Here is a 20,825-nt window from a genome sequence, read left to right as displayed (position 1 = left end):
ACAGCACTATTGTTAAAGCCATATGCAACCGTTTTTACTGAACCGTTTGAAAGATTCAGGCGTTAGATTTGCGCAAACTTCGTGTACCAGCCTTTGCATTCATTGCACTGCATGCCACTTGGCCAAAAACCAGAAGTCTGTTGACGGTTGCAATAAAATATATTTGTTGGCAATCTCGTGATATCGAAAGAATACCAAGACGTGCCGAAGTTTACAAGCGGAGCTACCGAGCGTAAGCGAGTTCGTGCAAGGTCAAAGGCGACGGAAGAATGTGTTTTTGGTACACTTAGACAAACAGGTACAGTAAAACAATTACTGGTACAGTTGGTTATAATAATAATTGTTTCCGTCATATCAATCGCGTTTTCGTCACAAAAGTAGGTCACTGAACTCTTAAACGATACGTTAACTAAGACAAATTCAATTGAAGTGTAAACTGTAGTTTTGATAGGTAATAAACGATCAAAACAAAAAAATTGAAACAGCGGGGAAAGATGCCACTTTCCTTTTTAAAGAGCGCAGGTTTTTTGAAAATTGAAAGTGTCGTGTAGTTGTTAAGAAGTTTGGTTGACTCATAAATAAAGTGGCTTATTGTGTTTTTTCCCGTAATCTATCTGCTACAAGTAAACAAACAAGTACAGTAAAGCTGGTACAATTGGTTATAATAATAATGGTTTCCATCATACCAACCGCGTTCTCGTCACAAAAGTAGGTCAATACAAGTTAATACAACCACAGCGTATTCATTCCTTCACAGAGTTTGTTCTTCAATCCTGATTCACTTTGTTGCACCCCTATGTATTTCTCTCAAGGTAATCATATCCCTTTGAAAGAGAACGGTGTTGTTGTTCTCCAAATGTAGAAGTCTGTAGGCCTTTGATAGTTCCAGAATGAGCTAGGAAGTTAGAATGCCCAGTTGCCTTCGAAAGAAGTGAAGACTACGTGGAAATTAAACTCAGCGCCGAAGTATTTACCATTAGTGGTTAGTCTTTCTATTGTTAACAAACTCAAGTTGCACTTCAGGAACGTCTCAGAGGATTGGTGGCTGCAAATAAGGTAGTCGACCTAAGGGTTGACTGAAGCTCAAGATAGTATCGTTTGATGTTATTGGAGACTGGATGTGATACTATAATTTTGAGCCTATAATTCCAACAGTCTTAAGTTTTTTGGGATCTTAGAAATAACCGTCACATATTATAGCTTCCTACATGGATGATAGATTGCTGTTACACAGTTCCACTTGCAAGTCTGAAATCATGTACGGTTCATCGTGCTTTCGTTTGAGTCGTAGATTCGCTTTTATAAAAGTGAGCGGTAAAATCTTGTGTAGGGCCAGTGAAATGTCATTGAGCCCTAGCCAAATCATCTGGCAGTTGGTCCAATGAATATGGAACAGATCGTCGATCCCCTTCAAGGTCAAGGATAAACAACGCGCATCAGTTAATCGTATGCCACAGACTGGTGCATGTGGTGGTGGTCTCACTATCTTCTCTGTACTCATTCTTACCAATATATTTACATAATAATCATTGGACAGAGATCATCATCGTTGATGATCCACACTTGGTTATCTAGACTGTATTAGGTAAAAATTATCTCAAATTTACAACATGATAGATGGAAGGGGAAAAATATATCCACCAAACGGTCCTTTCCGTTTTCATACTAAGAAATTATTTCCATTTATCGAAGTGTTCACTTCTTGCTGAGTGTCATATTTGACGTTAGAAAGTGAAAGTACATGGTGCTGCTATAGATAGATTTTACGATGCACCACGACACAAAAAGCACTCACTAGCTTATCGAAACACTTGATTTCACTGCAGTCAAAAGTGAGTTTGATAAGTTGAAGATTTTAAACGATTCCTTCAAATGCCTTTTTTATACAAATATGAATAAACAAATAGTTTTCAGTGGTGTTACTTGTAAAATCAGATTCCATGTGATGATTCATAAACATCAGATAGTAGGGTTGGAAATGTAACTTTCAAATACTACACATCACATGACGATAAACTCAAACGGAAAACAAAATAAATTGGAACTACAAATATACACTAATGATTATTGGTACATTACACATGTATAGTGTACGTTACGAAGATGGTGTATTTAACTAGTTATGTTTACCAAAATGTTTAAGAATAACACAAAATGTTGACTATCGATGGGATTAGTTACTTAAGTCATTTATTATTTAACACTATAGTAGGAAATATCTAAAATTATTTTGGTCATTGTACGGTAGCGTTTTTTTATTAGCGGTTTAGTTTTCTACGGGATGGGGTCGCTAAACCCTATACTCAACTGTCTTCCTTCATCCGGCCTTATGACTGTAAGTAGCCACCAGATGGACTACAGACGATGTTTTTGCCAATAAATATTCAAAATAATCTCTTTTGTTATTTTTATAATGTAGTGAACAAGAACACGAGCGGAGGACAGTCGAATGTATTTAAGCACAAATTACAGACTATCTCACTAAGTTCTGATAACCATACAGTAAACACTAAATTTGCAAATTAACAATCAATTATCTCAATCTTCAGTGTTCCTTCTGTAAATATTAATCCATCTTCTCCAATTTCATTGTTCATGCATTTTCGTACCGATCGCACTTCATTCCTGTTCGTTCCTCATCGATCTTCTGCCAAAATACATTCTATGTCTGATCGTCACCATATACTACTTATATGGATATAAGTAGAATACACCATAGTAATGCCAAATATATTATTAGTGTCCATATTAAGAACAATATTCCTATCGAATTGTTATTGTATTTAAAAAAATAAAGAAGGCACTAAATAAATAAATAGATAAATAATCCATCAATCAATCAACCAATCAAATGCATACATCCCTTTCATATATATTTTTTTGTATTTTATTGATTACTTAACATAAATTTGATTGGTCATGTGAACAACTCATTTTCTGATTGGTGTTTCTTCAATTTTATTTTATTTTTGTATTTTTTTGGAGGGTTATTTAAATACTATTCATTGAATTAAACATATGATATTAATTATTTCAATGTTCAAAGTGGATTATACATGAATATTGAATATGTATAAAATTTATCCATGGTTAATATTAATAAGTGCTGCATTATGTGTTATCTTTTTAGGTGGTAAACGTAGAGCATTTGGTATATTTATAGCAAAATTACATTCAGAATTTAATGATATAACATTAACTGAATTAAATTGGATTGGTGATTCATATGCAGCATTAGGTTATTTAACTACCACTTTAACAACATCATTTATTCTATTCATAAATAGAAAATATGGTCTTACACAATTTATTGGTTCTATATTTATATTATTAGCATGTATAACAAGTTCATTTGTTCCAAATCCACATTGGTTATTTTTAACTCATACTATATTCCATGGTATTGGTTCATCATTTATATTAAGTACATCTGGTTTAATTGTTAATGAATATTTTGATAAAAATCATCATTATCATATTTTAGCAACAACATTAGTATCTGGTGGTTCAGTTGCATCAATATTATTTGTTGAATTTTATGCTTTATTAATTGATCAATATGGTTGGAGATTAGCATTTATTATACTTGGTATTATATATTTTATTATATTATTTATAAGTTCATTAATATTTCGTAAAGATATCACCAAATCGAATTCATATCATCATCACCACCATCATCCTAATCATGATCCTAATCATGATCGCGATCATCATCATCAATCTATGAATCCATGGAATTTATGTCAATTATCATGGCAACATAAATTATTACTTTTATTATGGACAATTGATAGAATTATAACAAGTATTGTTACATATGGTATGTTATTAAATTTAACTGATTATGTATATCAACATGAAACCTTATTAACAAATAGTATCTTATTAACTAATTTATTTGCATCTGGTGAAGCTACTACTTATATTATTGGTACTATATTAACTGGTTTAACTAAAAATTTCTTAAAAAATCGTTTAAAATATATTCTTATTCTATCTAGTATTGGTATGTCATTCGGATTGATTCTATGGGAATATTATACATATCATCATTTAATTAGTTCTATTTTATCTTATTTATGTGGTTTTTGTTTAGGACCATCTATAACATTTTTATATCCAATTAGTGAAGAAATGACATTATTACCGGGTTATATTGCATATCCTATATCATTAAGTGGTATGGGTATTGGTATGTTATTATCACCTATATTATCTGCTTTGATAGCACAAACATTTAAATATCGTTGGTTTTTTTTAGTACAAGGAATGATTGTTATCATTAAATGTATTTGTTTATTATGTTCATGGAAATTATTAAATAATTTAATGAAATTAATGAATAAACAACAAATGATAATAATAAATAAGAATGATAATGAAGAAGAGAAAAGAGAACAACGAGAAGAACAAAAAGAAAAACAGGAGGAAGAAGGTCATGAGGATGACGACGATGACGGCGACGATGATGATCATTCGTTTACATCTCATAGTGAAACACATTGTTTAATAAGTCCAATGACACAAAAACGATCTCATTCAAAAAGGATTTAATTTTTCTTCTTTTTTTTCCTTCTTATATTGATTTGTTTTGTCTTATTTTATTTCTTTTCTTCTTTTTTTTCTTTAAATTTTGTTATTGTTATGGTTGGTAATTTGATATCTTGATGAAATAGACTACTTATTATGATTAGTTGTATTGTATATGTGATATAGAGTTTTTGTTGAATAAGATTTATCATACAAGTAATAGAGTGTTCATTTGGATAATATATTCATAATTCTAAGACATTGATATAAACGATTTTTTTTACTAAAGATGAATAGTAGCTAGCAGTGGAATGCAGTTTGACATGCGATTCGTTAGCTGGATGTACCTGTATCTCAGAGTTAATGTTCACTCCGGGACTCGAACCCAGTACCATTCGCTTCAAACGCCATCACGCTGTCCACTCGGTCACTGAGTCCTGATAGCCACTTGCTTGTGCAATGGGGTGACGTTTAAATGCATTTAGTACTTTTTGTTTGAATCTTCCCATTGACGCTCAGGGCTGCAAGTGGCTATTAGGACTCAGTAGCTGAGTGGACAACGCAATGGCTTTTGAAGTGAAAGGTAATGGGTTCGAGTCACAGAGTGACCATCAACTCTGAGATGCAGGTACATCCGGCTGACGAGTTCCAAACAGAACGAAACGCGCGTCCTGGATTCCACTACTAGCCACTATCTATCTTTGCTTACAGTGCTTGTGAAATAAGGCAATATCGATGCAATACACACAGTATGCTCATATGCCAATAAGAGACTGACCAGCTGCAATTCTAAACATCAATGGGAAGATTCAAAGAAACAGTACTAAGTGGATGTTTTTAGTGTTTAGTTTCGTTAAGCTCTAAAGAGAAAACTGATAGATTGAAAGATTGTGATGTTATATACTCATTAAGTTTCAAATATTTGCTGTTAAAGTGTGATAGTTTTACAGTAGAAAGATTTAGAACTGGAAATGTGATTAGAATGAAATCTTATAAAAATATAACCATGCTAATGTTTAAACATACATCGTGGTATTGTGGTGTGGTCTACTTATATCCACATCATATTTTTGGTTAGAAATTCCAAAGATAGTAGTTAATAGTGGAATGAAATGTTTACATACTATCTTCTTTAGGAATGTAAAAAGTACTATAGAAAGATCTCGATTAGCTTTTAATCTTAGTCATGTCTATAAACGTCTCAATGGACTGAACTTCACCATTTCTAGAACATAAATCAAGGAGTCGTGATGCTCTGACAGTTGCCGGTCCCATTCAGTATTTATTTGATTCTTCCATACTATATCATAAACTGACTAAGTCTATAACTAGTTTAAGCTATAAGAAATAATGTACGATTTGTAAGTCTTTGGGATAACATTTGTAAATCATGTCCAAGCTATCGAAATCGTTATACCCCTTATAACAATACAGAAGTCCAACTAAAGTGCTCATAAGCGTTAAAGTCTAATTATTATCAGCAATCAATAATAAACACTAATATAATCTATAATTATTTCATTTATATTCAATAATAATAGTAAACTGAAATAATTCAATGTGTTTTACTCAATATATCACACATATAAGTTACTGTTTACCGTTTATGCTTGTGAGCAATCCACAATAAACCAGCGAAAGGAGGTTCAACTTTCTCTCTAACAAGTAGTCATTATCATATAACATTAATTACAATGTTTTTCTGGTTTCATTTAACGAATAGTTTTCATTAAACCTGTAATTAGTCAATCTATGAACTAATCATTCTGCTACATTAATGTTGACTGTGAGATGATGGAGAAGATTTGTAGCTCAGGTTGTATCTCCTATAGGAGAATCACATGTGGAGAAATTCAAACACTTCACTTCTACCCGAATTTTGTGCTGATGATGTCGTTCAGAAGAATGATGAAAGCTCCATGACCAAACCATCCAGCTCAGAGAACAAACCTACATCAAAATGTTGACTATTTATTGTTTAATAATGGATTAAAAAATTCTCGTTTTCAAAAATGTATTCAATTGCATTTTTTAATATATTACAATGAAAAGTTATCTAATTGAAAATTTCCATTTGATTTCTGATCAAATTCTTAACACACATATATTCTAGGTGAAATAGTTGTGACACCGATATGCATCCCTTGTATACATGAGATCGACCTGATACTTGAGTGAGATGGCAAGGAATGAATCGAACCAATTACTTACTTACGCCTGTTACCCCTCGTAGAGGAGCATAGGCCGCACACCAGTATTCTCCATCCAACTCTGTCCTGAGCCTTCCTTTCCAGTTCTTTCCAGTTGTTATTCATTCTTTTCATATCTGCTTCTATTTCGCGGCGTAGTATGTTCTTTGGCCTTCCTCTTTTCCGCTTCCCTCCACCATTCCAAGTTATGGCTTGCCTCGTGATGCACATTGGTGATTTCCTTAATGTATGTCCTATCCACTTCCAACATCTTTTCCTAATTTCCTCTTCAGATGGAAGCTGGTTTGTCTTCTCCCATAAAACGCTGTTGGTGATAGTATCTGGCCAATGGATGTTGAGTATTTTGTGTAGACAACTGTTTATAAATACTTGTACCTTCTTGACGATGGCTGTAGTAGTTCTCCACATTTCAGCTCCGTACAGTAGGACTGTCTTGACGTTCGTATTAAAGATTCTGACCTTGAAATTGGTTGAGAGTTGTTTTGAGTTCCATATGTTCTTCAATTGTAAAAATGCTGCCCTTGCTTTGCCAATCCTCGTCTTTACATCTGCATCCGATCCTCCTTGTTTATCAACGATGCTCCCCAGGTACTTAAATGTTTCCACATCTCCCAGAGTTTCGACATCAAGTGTGATTGGCTTGGCGTTCTCCGTGTAGTATTTGAGAATGCTGCTATTTCCTTTGTGTATGTTGAGGCTTATTGATGCAGAGGCTGCTGCTACATTAGTTGTCTTCGTCTGTATATGTTCGTGTATATGGGATAAAAGGGCTAGGTTGTCTGCGAAGTCCAAATAGTCTAATTGATACTGACATGTCCATTGTATTCCGTGCTTCCCCTCCGATGTCGGGGTCTTCATAACCCAGTCATTCGCCAGAAGAAAGAAAAAGGATGAGAGTATGAAGCCTTGTCTGTCACTGATACTCACTTGGAATGCGTCTGTCAAGTGTACTCCATGCACGACTTTGTAGTGTAGTCCGTCATATGAATTCCGTGTGATGTTGACGATTTTTTTAGTTACATCGTAGTGTGGAAGGAGTTTCCATAATGTTCTCCTGACCACACTGTCAAATGCCTTCTCATAGTCAATGAAGTTGATGTATAGTGACGAGTTCCACTCAACTGATTGTTCAACGATGATCCGTAGTGTCGCAATTCGGTCTGCGCACGATTGATCCCTACGGAATCCAGCCTATTGATCTCGAAGTTGGGTGTCTACTGAATCTTTCATCCAGTTCAGCAACACTGTTGAAAACTTTTCCTGTTACTGACAACAAAGAGATGCCTCTGTAATTCTCACAATCGCTCAGATCTTCTTTCTTTGGTATCTTGACGAGGTATCCTTCTTTCCAGTTCGTTGGCACCAGTTCAGACAGAATTCATAACCGATAGCTGTGTTTGGAATAATGTGATCTATCAATATCGAAGTTTAATCGAAAACCTAAACTATAGAATGACTGCTACATAGTTTAAAACAACGTTGTCGTTGATGAGTCTAGAGACTCTGAGTTCAATTACTTTGGGGATTGTGGATACCTATACAATATGCACCAATCAAATTACACTTGACGGAGAAGCTTTGGAAGATGTGGAAACCTTTACATATCTGGTCAGCATCATTGATGAACACGGTGGATGGGATGCACACGTGAGGGCGCGGATCGGCAAAGCAAGAGCAGCATACCTACAACTGAAAAACATCTGGAACTCAAAACAATTGTCAACCAACACCAAGATTAGAATTTTCAATACAAATGTCAAGACAGTTCTACTGTATGGGGCGGAGACGTGGAGAACTACTAAAGCCATCATCCAGAAGATACAAGTGTTTATTAATAGTTGTCTACGCAAGATACTTCCTATCCACTGGCCAGACATTATCAGCAACATTCTACTGTGGGAGACAACAAACCAGATCCCAGTGGACGAAGAAATCAGGAAGAAGCGCTGGAAGTGGATTGGGCACACCTTGAGGAAATCACCTAATTGCGTCACAAGACAAACCCTCACATGGAATCCTGAAGGTCAAAGGAGAAGAGGAAGACCAAAGAACACATTATGCCGAGAAATAGAGACAGACATGAGAAGAATGAACAAAAATGAATAGAACTAGAAAAGAAGGCTCAGGACAGAGTGGGTTGGAGAAAGCTGGTCGGCGGCCTATACTCCATTGGGAGTAACAGGCGTAAGTAAGTAAGTAAGTTGTGGATACCAATTACTATGAACCCTAAAACCAGGACGAAACGGCTCTTTATAGCTTATTCATTTTCAGTAGTGTTTTTTTGGTACCATAAATCTGTATTGTAAATAATTAGCTAGTCAATTCCTCTAATGTAACACTTAATAAAAGTGTATATGTCTAAAACTAGTTCAGCATTATAGGATCTTAAATTCATGGCATTCAATCTCTATGTTAATCTTTAGATCAACTGTAAACTAATCAAAAAGGGATTAGAAATAGAAGGAAACTGTCCAAATGACAAATTAGACAGTATTATCATTCACTGATTGTCAGGAATATAAAAAAAGATCTAATAGATCCCTACCTGTTAGTACTTCTGTAATTGTTATACAAAAAAATAAATCAATGATCAATCAGATCTCTCAATGCTATTCTCGATTGATAAGTATTGATATACTATTGTATAACTAACATATAGGTAAACTGTAAAATGACAGTAGGGGTGAACTGAGTGATCAAAATTTTTGATGTTTGAGGTTTTGGACATAAGTGTATAACTCTTATTCATTATAGATACTAACCTGTTGGGGATGTCGAATCCCCAGAACTTACTCGGTAAATGGCTTAATTTTGTAATTTTATTTTGAAAATTTGAATTTCTTTGTTTTCGCGCCAAAAGTGCTTTTTTCACCTTCAGGTCGTATTTCCCACTTGTAAAATATCTTAAACGCTATTGGTCCGCCGTATCTTTGAGTGTGCTATTTTGTAATACTGCCCAAGGACAATTTATTGTTGTATATATATATACGCCTAATTTTTCCTCTTTTTGATTGTTGTGCTTCTGGCTGCTACGGAATATATTTTCCCCACTTCCAACTTGGACTTCTTACTCTAGTTAGCTGGGTCTGGGACGCGTCAGAATAGTTAGCTTATCGGTCTCTGGTCACAAGTCTTTATTCCATTCTCTACTAGTGAATTCGAAACGCTTCAGGCATAACATAACCTACTTGATGTGTATTTCACTACTTATTCCAACTTTTCTATAGTATTGAGGTAAGGGATTTTTATTCAAACGTCAAGAGGAATCGTAAACTATAACAAAAGTCCTCAACCAGTTGTCACTGATTTTCAATAATTCTTTAACTTATGTCAGTCCATTGTATTATAAGTTAGTTTAAACATTGGTCAACATGTACAAATCACCTAATTTGACAAAAATTATATACTCACCAATAATCGATGTGTTTAAGTTAGTTTATTATTGTTGTCATGAGAGGTTGTAACTGGTGAAGTCCTCTCTCATGTGTGCTGTAATGAAGTTGACAAGTGAATGAAATGTGGACTGATGGATTATAATTGATTGTCCTAAAGGTAGTATATTTATTGCGAAACCTGTTAGTATTGAATGTAAACTATTAGATGTTTCTTGTGACATTTGAATCAGCGTCACCCAGGTTAACATCTGAGATGTTACCATTAAGCTATTCACATTGGGAATGACATGATGTAGGAGATCATTTCACAACATTGGTCATCATCCGATGAATAATCAGTCGTGAAAGTACTGGAATAAAATCACTGTCCAATAGTTCTTAAGTGAGAAATGTTGTTGGGCTGATATCAGTTCGTTATGAAAACAGAATGAGGATGAGATATGGTACTCATTTTGCAATGAAGCTGTAATCACTATTATCCATTTTTATCTATTATCGTTATTACTACTATTACTACTTAAGTAGTAAACAGTACAGTATTTAAAAATACCTATGTAAAATAATCATTACTAATGGAAAATGGAAAAACCAAATATTTGTATTTTACGTGTTACCATCAGTTGACTGACATAAATTAATGTACATTAAATTCACAAGCATGGTAAGCGAAGATGGATAGTGGCTAGCAGTGGAATCTAGGACGGATATATCGAGGCAATACACACAGTGTGCAAATATGCCAATTGGAGACTGACCAGTTGCAGTCCTAACACATCAATGGGAAGATTCAAACAAAACAATACTAAATGAATTTACACTTCACCCCATTGCACAAGCAAGTGGCTATCAGGACTCAGTGGCCGAGTGCATAACGTGATGGCGCTTGAAGTGAAAAGTACTGGGTTCGAGTCCCTCGCAGAGTGAACATCAACTGTGATATGCAGGTACATCCAGTTGACGAGTCCCAAATGGGACGAAACGCGCGTCCTGGATTCCACTGTTAGCCATTATCCATCTTTGCTTAAATGAATGTTGCTTTATTTCTTTCTATTCATGTTTGAACAGAATTATAAATTGATATAGTTCAGTGACGTGATGGAGTGCAAACTTGTGTAGTAATCTGTGCATCATATTTTTGGTTAGAATGTTCAAGGATAGTGGTTAATAGTGGAATGAAATGTTCACCTTCTATCTCATTTAGGCTTTCTTAGTTAGAAGATGCACCTGTATTCTGGTGTTGGTGTTTTCATTAGGCACCGATCCAAGTACCTAATTGTTCAGACGCAAATGCGTTATCTACTAGTAATAGTAAAATCAACTTATTATCAGAAGGAGGTTTTGTGGAGATTTTAGTAATTTTATATTTCATTTCACGAGTCAATTGGAGCTGGACCATCATGGAAAACTTGGGAACACATCCACGATCCTGCCCTCAGGATCCGAATCCAGGACCTATCGGTCTCGCACGCGACCAATTAACTTCTAAACCACTGAGCCGTCACCCGATAGTGTTAATGTCTAGCTTCAACCAATCCACGAACAGTAAACGGTGGCGCGATTTCGTGGGTTGGTTGAAGTTAGACATTGACATCGTCGCATGCCAGCTTAATGGTTTGAGGTTAAGCGCTCGAGCGCGAGATCTATATGTCCTGGGTTTGGATCCCGCAGATATGGTCGTGAATGGGCACTATTGAGGTGTCCCGTACTAGGAAGAGACGACCATCTAGTACTTCCAAGTTTTCTATGGTGGTCTAGCTTCAATCGATTCATGAATCCAACTACAAAATATCAACCTGTTGAACAAATATGTTATATTATTATTATTATTATTATTATTATTATTAGTAGTAGTAGTAGTAGTAGTAGTAGTGATATTAGTTTACGTCTTCTCGTTTATTGTAATCAAACTGATATAACTGATAAGTTTCAAAAAGGAGAAAGTATATGCCTTGAGATTCACTGTTTCCCGTTATCCAATAGTTTTACTGAAATCGTAATTAGGGGGATCCAATCATCATATACAGATGTTGATAGATCATTACACCGAAGAGAACTTCCAAGATTATATTTCTATAGTAAAATATGGTGAAATGTTTACATAAGAACTAAATATGCAATAGCAGTAAGTCATAAGCAAAGTAGAATATAACGCATATGTGTCCCAATCCATATTGTTACATTTCATCGGCAAACAGAGATGAAATTTGCAAATGATAATAATAATAATAATAATAATACAAAGATTTGTGAATAAAGATGAGAGAGACAATTACATTTGACGACGAAACGTCGTAAGTACAATAGTCAAATTAGGTCATTCACTAGGTAAGATTACTATTGATTAATTGGCCTTGAGGTTGGCCAAGGAAGGAGGAGTGGTTGGAGATATTTCTTTTGTACATATAGCTCCTGTTTCTTCATCCAGATGGCTACTGCTTCAGCTGTTTGAAGGACTTTAAGCCTAGTGTGCGGCATATGGTCTTCTACGAGGTGTGACAGACGTAAGTAAATCAGCTGTTTATAATTATCACTTTGATTGCTTAGACTATTTTAATTGACCTATATCGATTTTCATATAAAATGCATTGACAATCGTATTTGTGACCAGATTGTTCAAAGCAGGTTCATCACATCTTTCAGATCAACTTCGTCTATTCATTATTTTATCAATAATTAAAAACATGGACCATTGGCTTTACATTTCAGAAAAATCATTACTGAAATACCATCATTCATTGAGTTAGTAGACTGCACTTATCATCTCTTCTCAAAAATATATCGGAAAGTTGATCAATTATCAAAGAACATCATTTCAGGGGAATTTCTAGATCTTTTTGAACGTCCATCGTTAAACTTTTTTATTTCTGTGATGCAATATATATTCTCCAATAGTTATGGTCATTTCATGATGTTTATATTACTTGCTTTTAAACAAAAAACTCTACAATCTTCCAATGCTGTTTATATTTCACTTCAAACATGGCTAAATTTCACCAACCATTTCTTCGTATTTGAATTTCGAAGATCAATTTCAATGTGGCCCCCAAATGCCCTGGTACGCCGAGAGTGGGGAGAGTCCGCTCTTCCTCTCGAAATGCTCTCACACGGCCACGCGAATATATAGCCTTAACCAGAGAAGTCCTACTCACTGCCTTCTCGTGGCGGGGGTGTTGTTCATGAAATTGAGAAGACGAAAAGCGAACGTCCGGTGCTTTAAACGGGTTGGTGGTCATGGAGGGTCCACTTAGGGGAGTTGGAAAACCACCATTCCAAACCAATGGTGCACATGGGCTCCAGCATCCTGAAGAAACGAATGGCGTATGAACCAATCGTTGGTCATCGGCTACCATGGGAATGCATCTCCTCAAGATGCTCCACTGCCTTGTGGACTAGACCTTGAGGTCAAAGGCTCGGGGTGTGGCCCCCTAAGAAAACCACCTGCTTCAGTCTGGGCACCTGGGCAGTATCACAGCCCTCACACAAATCAAATGAGATTTGTGTGGCGCATATATATCTGGTGCTTCCTTGTACCAATATTTATGTGTTTAAATAAATCAATAAACAAATAAGATATTGTTTACATCAATTCTATGTTAATGTATATGATAATCCATACCTTAGCGACAAATATTTCCTAGGTCTTTTACACTACTTTACAACATTAAGTAGTATAACTTGCAAATCAGACAAATTATCTAAATTCATTTTTATATTGGTTGTTTGAATGTTCCCATAAACGTTTAGGATCACAATTGATCAGTCTTCCAATGGCATATGTGCATCCTGTGCGGATCACCTCGACATTGCCTTAAATTACAAGCGTTATAAGCAGAGATAGATAGTGGCTTGTAGTGGGAACCAGGACGAGAGTTTCATCTTATTCAGAAGTCGTCAGCATGGATATACATTCTTCCCTGAGTTGATGCTCACTCCGATGGGGACATTCAAACAACCAATAAAAAATGAATCAAAAACTTCACCTGATCGCATAGATAATTGTTTATAATTAGCTGTATAGTTTCGATGACGGTTGTAGTAGTTCTCGAAGATTCAGCTCCATATATTAGAACTTTCTTGACGTTCGTATTGAAGATTGTAACCTTGATATTGGTTGAAAGTTGTTTTTAGTTCCATATGTTGTTCAACTATAAGAATGCCGCCCTTACTTTTCTATTACATACGTTTAAGTCTGCATCGGATTGTTCTTGTTCATCGATGATGCTGTACAGGTAGGTATGTGAAGGTTTCCACATCTTTCAGAACTTCTCCATCAAGTGAGATGGGGCTGGTGTTCCCAAGTTGTATTTGAAGACCTTGGCTTTTCCCTTCTGTATGTTGAGGCCTACTAATGCAGAGGCTGCTTCTACATTGGTTTTCTTCATCTGCTTTGTTTGTATGTATGAGATAGAAGAGCCAGCTCATCTGCAAAGTCCAAATCATCTAGTTGCAACCAACAGATTCATTGAATACGTACATACCCTCTAATGTCGGGTCTTCATAACCCAGTCATCTACCAGAAGAAAGAGAAAGGGTGAGAGTATGAAACCTTGTCTGATACCGATACTCACTTGGAATGTGTTTGTCATCTGTCCTCTATGCACGACTTTACACTGTAGTCCGTCGTATGAGTTTCCGGTGGTGTTGACGATTTCTTCAGTTACACAATAGTGTCGACGAAGTTTCCATAATGTTTTCCTATCCACACTCGAACACCTCATGTATAGTGATAAATCCCATCCAGTTGAATGCTCAACAACGATCCTTAATGTTGCTATTTGGTCTGTAGTTTGGGTTGGTATGTTAAGCTCATATACCTTATTCTAGATTCTGGACAAGCCAACTCACCTATCCTTCAGAGTCATGTTTTCACCTTGTTAATTATTCACTTATTAACCCTGACCATTTTTATATGAGCGTAGGTGTGTGTACACTTTCGTATCCTATTTATCACATGTCTGTCATTTATTTTTATCTGACTATAAATATTGATTAACGCTTGATTAAAGTGAGTTGGCTTACCCGCCATCTCCAATGAGTGTAATTTTTGTTTCGCTCGCTGATACTTGCTCATGTGCTAATAACTTTCTGGCCTGCGTCATTTGTCAATAAAACTGTAGCTATCTCTTCTCTTTACCTTCTGATTTTATGCACCGTTAAGATTTGTATTATAACGGTTATCAGGGTGAACGATTAGCGAAGCATGGCACTACAGGTCTGTGCACGACTGATCCTTATGGAATCCAACTTGTTGATCTCGAATTTGGGTGTCCACTGAAAAATTCAAATAAGCAGTACAAATGATTCATCTATTAGATAGTTTTTTTCTCCTGAACTATTCCTAATCCTTCTATTCTTTATTGTTATGATAAGTTTTATGAAAACAACTAACAAGAAGTAATCTTTCTTCTGATTGGTCACTCTGAAAATTGTTCAATTGCAACAGGCTTTCGTAGTCTTTTCCAGAATTACAATGATATAAATAATAGGTGACAACCAACTAACCTATCTTTTCTTCAATTCATCATTGGCGTCAGTTATCAAACTTAATTCAACTTTAGAATTTTCAGGTCACTGCTAAACCTCAGTTGAATAACTTCAAATTACCATAAAAATCAAGACAAAACATAGTTTTGCATTAAAATCACAAGATCTTTAAAGTTAGGCATTGACATCGCTGGATGCGGCTCAGTGGTCTAGGGGTTAAGCGTTTGCACACGAGACCGATAGGTCCTGGGTTCGGGTCCCCTTAGTGGGATCGTGGACACGCATTGCTGAATGGTTCCATAGTAGGATTTTATTGATTTATTTATTTAAACACATATATATTGGTACAGAAGGGCACCAGATACAATATGCGCCACACAAAATAATGAAAATAGGAAGAGAAAGGATGAAAAGATAAGGGGGACTGAAATGTACAACCAGAAGACTCTTTCAGTTAAGAAAGTTAGAACCACTCTTTATGAAGAAAGTAAAAGAAGGTTACTGCAGGATTGCCACTGAATTCTATTCTGAGCCATATCTGATAACGTCTCTAGCCACTGTGTTGCACCATCTCTCGGACCCCAGCCAGGGAGTCGTGAAGGACCAACAGAAGCTAGCCCTTTGCAGCTTTCTTTCGTGCCACGATACCATGTCATACACTGACCTCCTCTCCGCTTTTTCCAACCAGTCCCAGAGTCGGCAAATAATGCACGGCGTGGAAGTCTCTGGGACGACATTCGTAAAACATGTCCAAGCCACCGAAGTCGGTGTTTCAAGATGGTGACACCAATTGAATTATTGTCTCTGCGCCCGAACACACGATGCCGAACCTCTGCATTACTAACATGGTGTTGCCACTGGATGTCAGCAATCCTTCGGAGACAACGATGATCGAACACAGAGAGTCGTCTAACATCCTCAACTCGGAGAGGCCAGGTTTCACAAGCATAGAGCAAAACTGCTCTCACCGATACGTTGTAGATCCGACCTTTTACAGCCAGACTAACATCACGAAGGCGCCAAGAAGGCCCAGATTGGCATAAACCGCTCTGGCTTTCATTATACGTGCATCAATCTCATCACTCACGCCACCACCACCACTTATGTAGCTACCTAGATACACGAACTTCTCAATTACTTCAATCTGCTCACCATCCAGGGTGAGTACAGGATTAGAATCCTGCCAGTCTTGTAGGAGTACTTTGCACTTGGAGGGTACAAAGCCAATACCGTGCTTGCGGACACTGATTGCCAACTGATTAAGTGCGGATTGCATGCTTGGGCATTATCGCACAGTAAGACTATATCATCCGCATACTCGAGGTCGAGAAGTCTTTCTCCAGGCAGGAGATCCACACCTCCATTACTTATATTCATCAGAGCTGTTTCCAGAATGTCACCGATGGCAAAGTTGAAGAGGAATGGTGAGATTGGGCAACCCTGCCCAACCCCTCTGCTTGAATGGAACAAGGGAGAAATGAAATGAAATGACGCATTCCACTGGCTACACTACTCCATAGTAGGAAGATATGGCCGTCCAGTGCTTCCAGGTTTTTCATGGTGGTCTAGCTTTAATTGACTCATGAATTCAACTATTAAATTAAACTAATTTTTAACATCTGCTTGTTAGTTAAGATTAACAGAAATACTGTTTCTATTCACATAGTATAAGCATTTGACATATAACCATTATTAATCCGTCCTTTTTATTATCCTTAATCTGATCAAATATAAGTGACTGAACAACTCAATAAAGTTTTTGTTATAACTTGTGGTCGAGAGGGGGCCCTGTTAATGTATAACATAACGATGCCACCAATTACAGAGCAGCGAATTATCGATTGGAACAGTGACATACGGAAAACCGTACGAGCAGTCTAGAGTACTTATCGATTCTGCTTTCTGCCTAGCCCAGACAATTAAGTCCAAAACACCAATAACCGCCTATGCAATATGAATCATTATTCTCAAATATACTGGGTTTATATACCAATCAAACCGACAACATCGTATCATAAAGTAGAAAACAACATTTGTATAAGATTTGACCAAATGTGGCTGTGAATAGGGGGAACAGTAATCAATAGACTTGGGCATAACTCAAGAATGGTAAATCATATAATAATAGTCTATAGGTCAAAATGAAGCTTATAATTAGGAGGACACGAATATGAACACATTACTTATTAACGGTTATACGATAAAATATATGTATGCATAGTATTAGTTCATAGATAGATCCCATAGTTACCATTCATTATCCTTATCAAAATATAACAGTTTCTTTTTCAACCAATAACCTACAAAATGACCTTGGATATCTATATTGATTAATTCTATTTATTGTCTTTTATTCAGTTAAACAAATAATAAATAATCAATGTTAAAATAACAAATGAAAAACGCCTAGTTTTAAGCAGTAGCCTAGTTACTATTTTTAACTTGACTAATTATTCTATAAATAGCAACCAATAAAAATAAGGAGAATGTTTTTTTTCAAGCGTATATCACAGTTAAAAATTAGGTTAATTTGACAAATAATTTGAAGAAATTTTAGATGAATAACTGAGATAACAAATAGATGTGTACTACTGATATCGACAGATATAAGTAGTATGTATTATCTATTAATCGAAAGTGAAATGTGTGGTGGTAGAAGGTTAAGATGATCAAAGAAAAGAGTGAGAACAGAGAGTGTGATTGATGTAGAGACGAAGAAACAATCAAAACTGAGACAATTGATTGACATTTTACAAATGAAGTATCTACTGTATGATAAGCAAAGATGGATAGTGGCTAGCAATGAAATCCAGGACGCGCGTTTCGTCCTATTTGGGACTAGTCAGCCGGATGTACCTGCATATCACAGTTGATTTTGACCCTAGAACTCGAACCCACTAACTTTTGCTTCAAATGCCATCACGTTATCCACTCAGCTACACTGAGTCCTGATAGCCACTTGCTTATGCAATGGGGTGAAGTTTAAATTCACTTAGTATTCTTTGTTTGTATCTTCCAATTGATGTTTTAAGACTGCAACTGGTCAGTCTCTTATTGGCCATATGTGCATACTGTGTGGATTGCCTCAATATTGCCTTAATTCAAAAGCATTCTAAGCAAAGATGGATAGTGGATAGCAGTGGAATCCAGTTTGACGCGCGTTTCATCCTAAACATCAATTGGAAGATACAAACAAACAATACTAAGTGAATTTATTTACTGTATGGTTCTTACATTTTTTGTTCAAATACATTTAATTGTTCCCATTGGTGTTCTCGTTTATTACAAGATTACCAAACGAATTAGGATTAATATTAAACAACTGTCTATTTTACTTATCAAGGTGTGATATTAAGCGTTAAGCAAGTCTCGTTATTACATTGAACGTTGAGTAAGTTATTTTATGAAGATTCTAAGTTTGTATCTGTTCTCAATAACTTAACCAACCAAAAAAGTATTCTAAATAATCGGACTGATAATGAATAAAGTTGAGTACTTTATACTGATGGAATGAAGTTTAACAGGTTGATAAAATCAGTGATCTGATTTGGCTACTAATCCACTTGATTAACCCGATTATATAGGAGATACAGAAGAAGAAGAAGACATAGATGACAGGAGATTGTATTTACTGAATAAGTCGATCATAAGAAACATGGGACCTCGCACATATGTGGATCGGTCGCAATGCCATATCAGTATGATGAAATTAAATTATCAAAATGAATGTCAGAGTAGTAGAAGTAGTAACTATATATAAGGTAGTAAAAACTCGTTATTCATAGACAATATGATTCGACAAAGAATGAATCCTCCTGATAAAAAGTTTAAGATAATTTTAGACGCAAAAGAAAGACTGAATACTTGATTGAGGACGAATCTGCAACCATTGATAGAGGTTATTTTACGTACCCCAACGTTCTAGTCAACACTTTTCAATCTATTAGTCAGTGATTACACAAAATGTTATCAACTTTTGGTTTGACCCACCTTGACTTTATTTCAACCAAGTCCTATATCAGACAGTCTCACGCTTTGAGTTAGGTGGTAATTTGGTATGATTAATTTATGTTCTTACCAACTCAGTCTATGGAGATTGACAGTTTCGTCAAACTATATGTACCCAAATATACTAGACACTCAATATAGCTCTTCATACTTATGTTACTCACTTACAATCCAATCTTGGCACAACTTAGATTAAATTTAAATATAACAGATGATTATTTTAAGCTAAAGCACACGCATACAAATGTTGTGCATAACAGTATAATTGTTGAATTACATTCAGAAATTGTTTATTAACTCAACTACTTAATGTGTTGAACGACTAGACTAGAGTTTCGAAAGTATTTGTCTTGAATGAATTGATTGAGTAAAATGTTTCATTTCTTATAGATGTATATATTGATATTTTGAGTTCATCACATAACGTCAACATTAGTCCAAACGTTTAACTCATGACAGAACATAAGTGATGAAGACTGAAATGAAATAATAATTAGAATAGTAAGCAAAGATGGATAGTGGTTAGCAGTGGAATCCAGTTTGACGAGCGTTTCATCTTATTTGGGACTCGTCAACTGGATGTACCTGCATCTCAGAGTTGATGTTCACTCTGGGACTCGAATCCAGTAACTTTCGCTTCAAACGCCATCACGTTATCCTCTCGGTCACTGAGTCCTGATAGCCACTTGCTTGTGCAATGGGGTGAAGTTTGAATTCACTTAGTACTGTTTGTTTGAATCATCCCATTGATGCTTAGGACTGCAAGTTGCTATCAAGAATCAGTAGCTGAATGTTTAGCGGATGTTATTTGTTCTGTTCTTCGTAAGTTATTCTTATTTTATTACGGAACTCTAACTCAATCTTTTCCCACCTATGTTATAGTTATGTCATTATTATAGTTTATTAATTATGTTGATATATGGTCAAGATCTTACTGCATATAATTGTATTAGTTTTGGGTCATGATTAAATTGAGTTCATAACAGAAGCTGGCTTCTGATTTCATTTTGGACACAAGGCAAGGAATAAAGAAAGACTTGCGGATAGCGTATCAAAAAGATTTCAACTTGCGTTGGCTCGAGGTTAACTGTGCAGGTCAGACGAGTTATTGTTCATATAGATGACACTAGGTTATGGAAGAAGTAGAAGATGCAGAGTAGAAAAAATTGTGATTAAAATTTAGATTGCTGACTTT

General features: G+C 35.8%; 1 protein-coding gene across 1 annotated transcript; it reads left to right on the top strand.

Moving 5' to 3' along the window:
* Positions 1-1,208: 1,208 nt before the first annotated feature.
* On the top strand, positions 1,209-9,177 carry Smp_130780 (putative monocarboxylate transporter; the record flags this gene model as incomplete). The annotated part of the gene is given in 5 exon segments (XM_018788967.1): positions 1,209-1,307; positions 1,799-1,832; positions 3,131-3,910; positions 3,917-4,195; positions 9,167-9,177. Coding segments are annotated over 5 exon segments (1,203 nt in total).
* Positions 9,178-20,825: the final 11,648 nt, after the last annotated feature.

The sequence above is a fragment of the Schistosoma mansoni genome, chromosome W (genome assembly GCF_000237925.1).
Source record: "Schistosoma mansoni strain Puerto Rico chromosome W, complete genome".
Classification (NCBI taxonomy): domain Eukaryota; kingdom Metazoa; phylum Platyhelminthes; class Trematoda; order Strigeidida; family Schistosomatidae; genus Schistosoma; species Schistosoma mansoni.
Note: the sequence above shows the minus strand (reverse complement) of the source record. Positions and strands in the feature narration are given on the sequence as shown.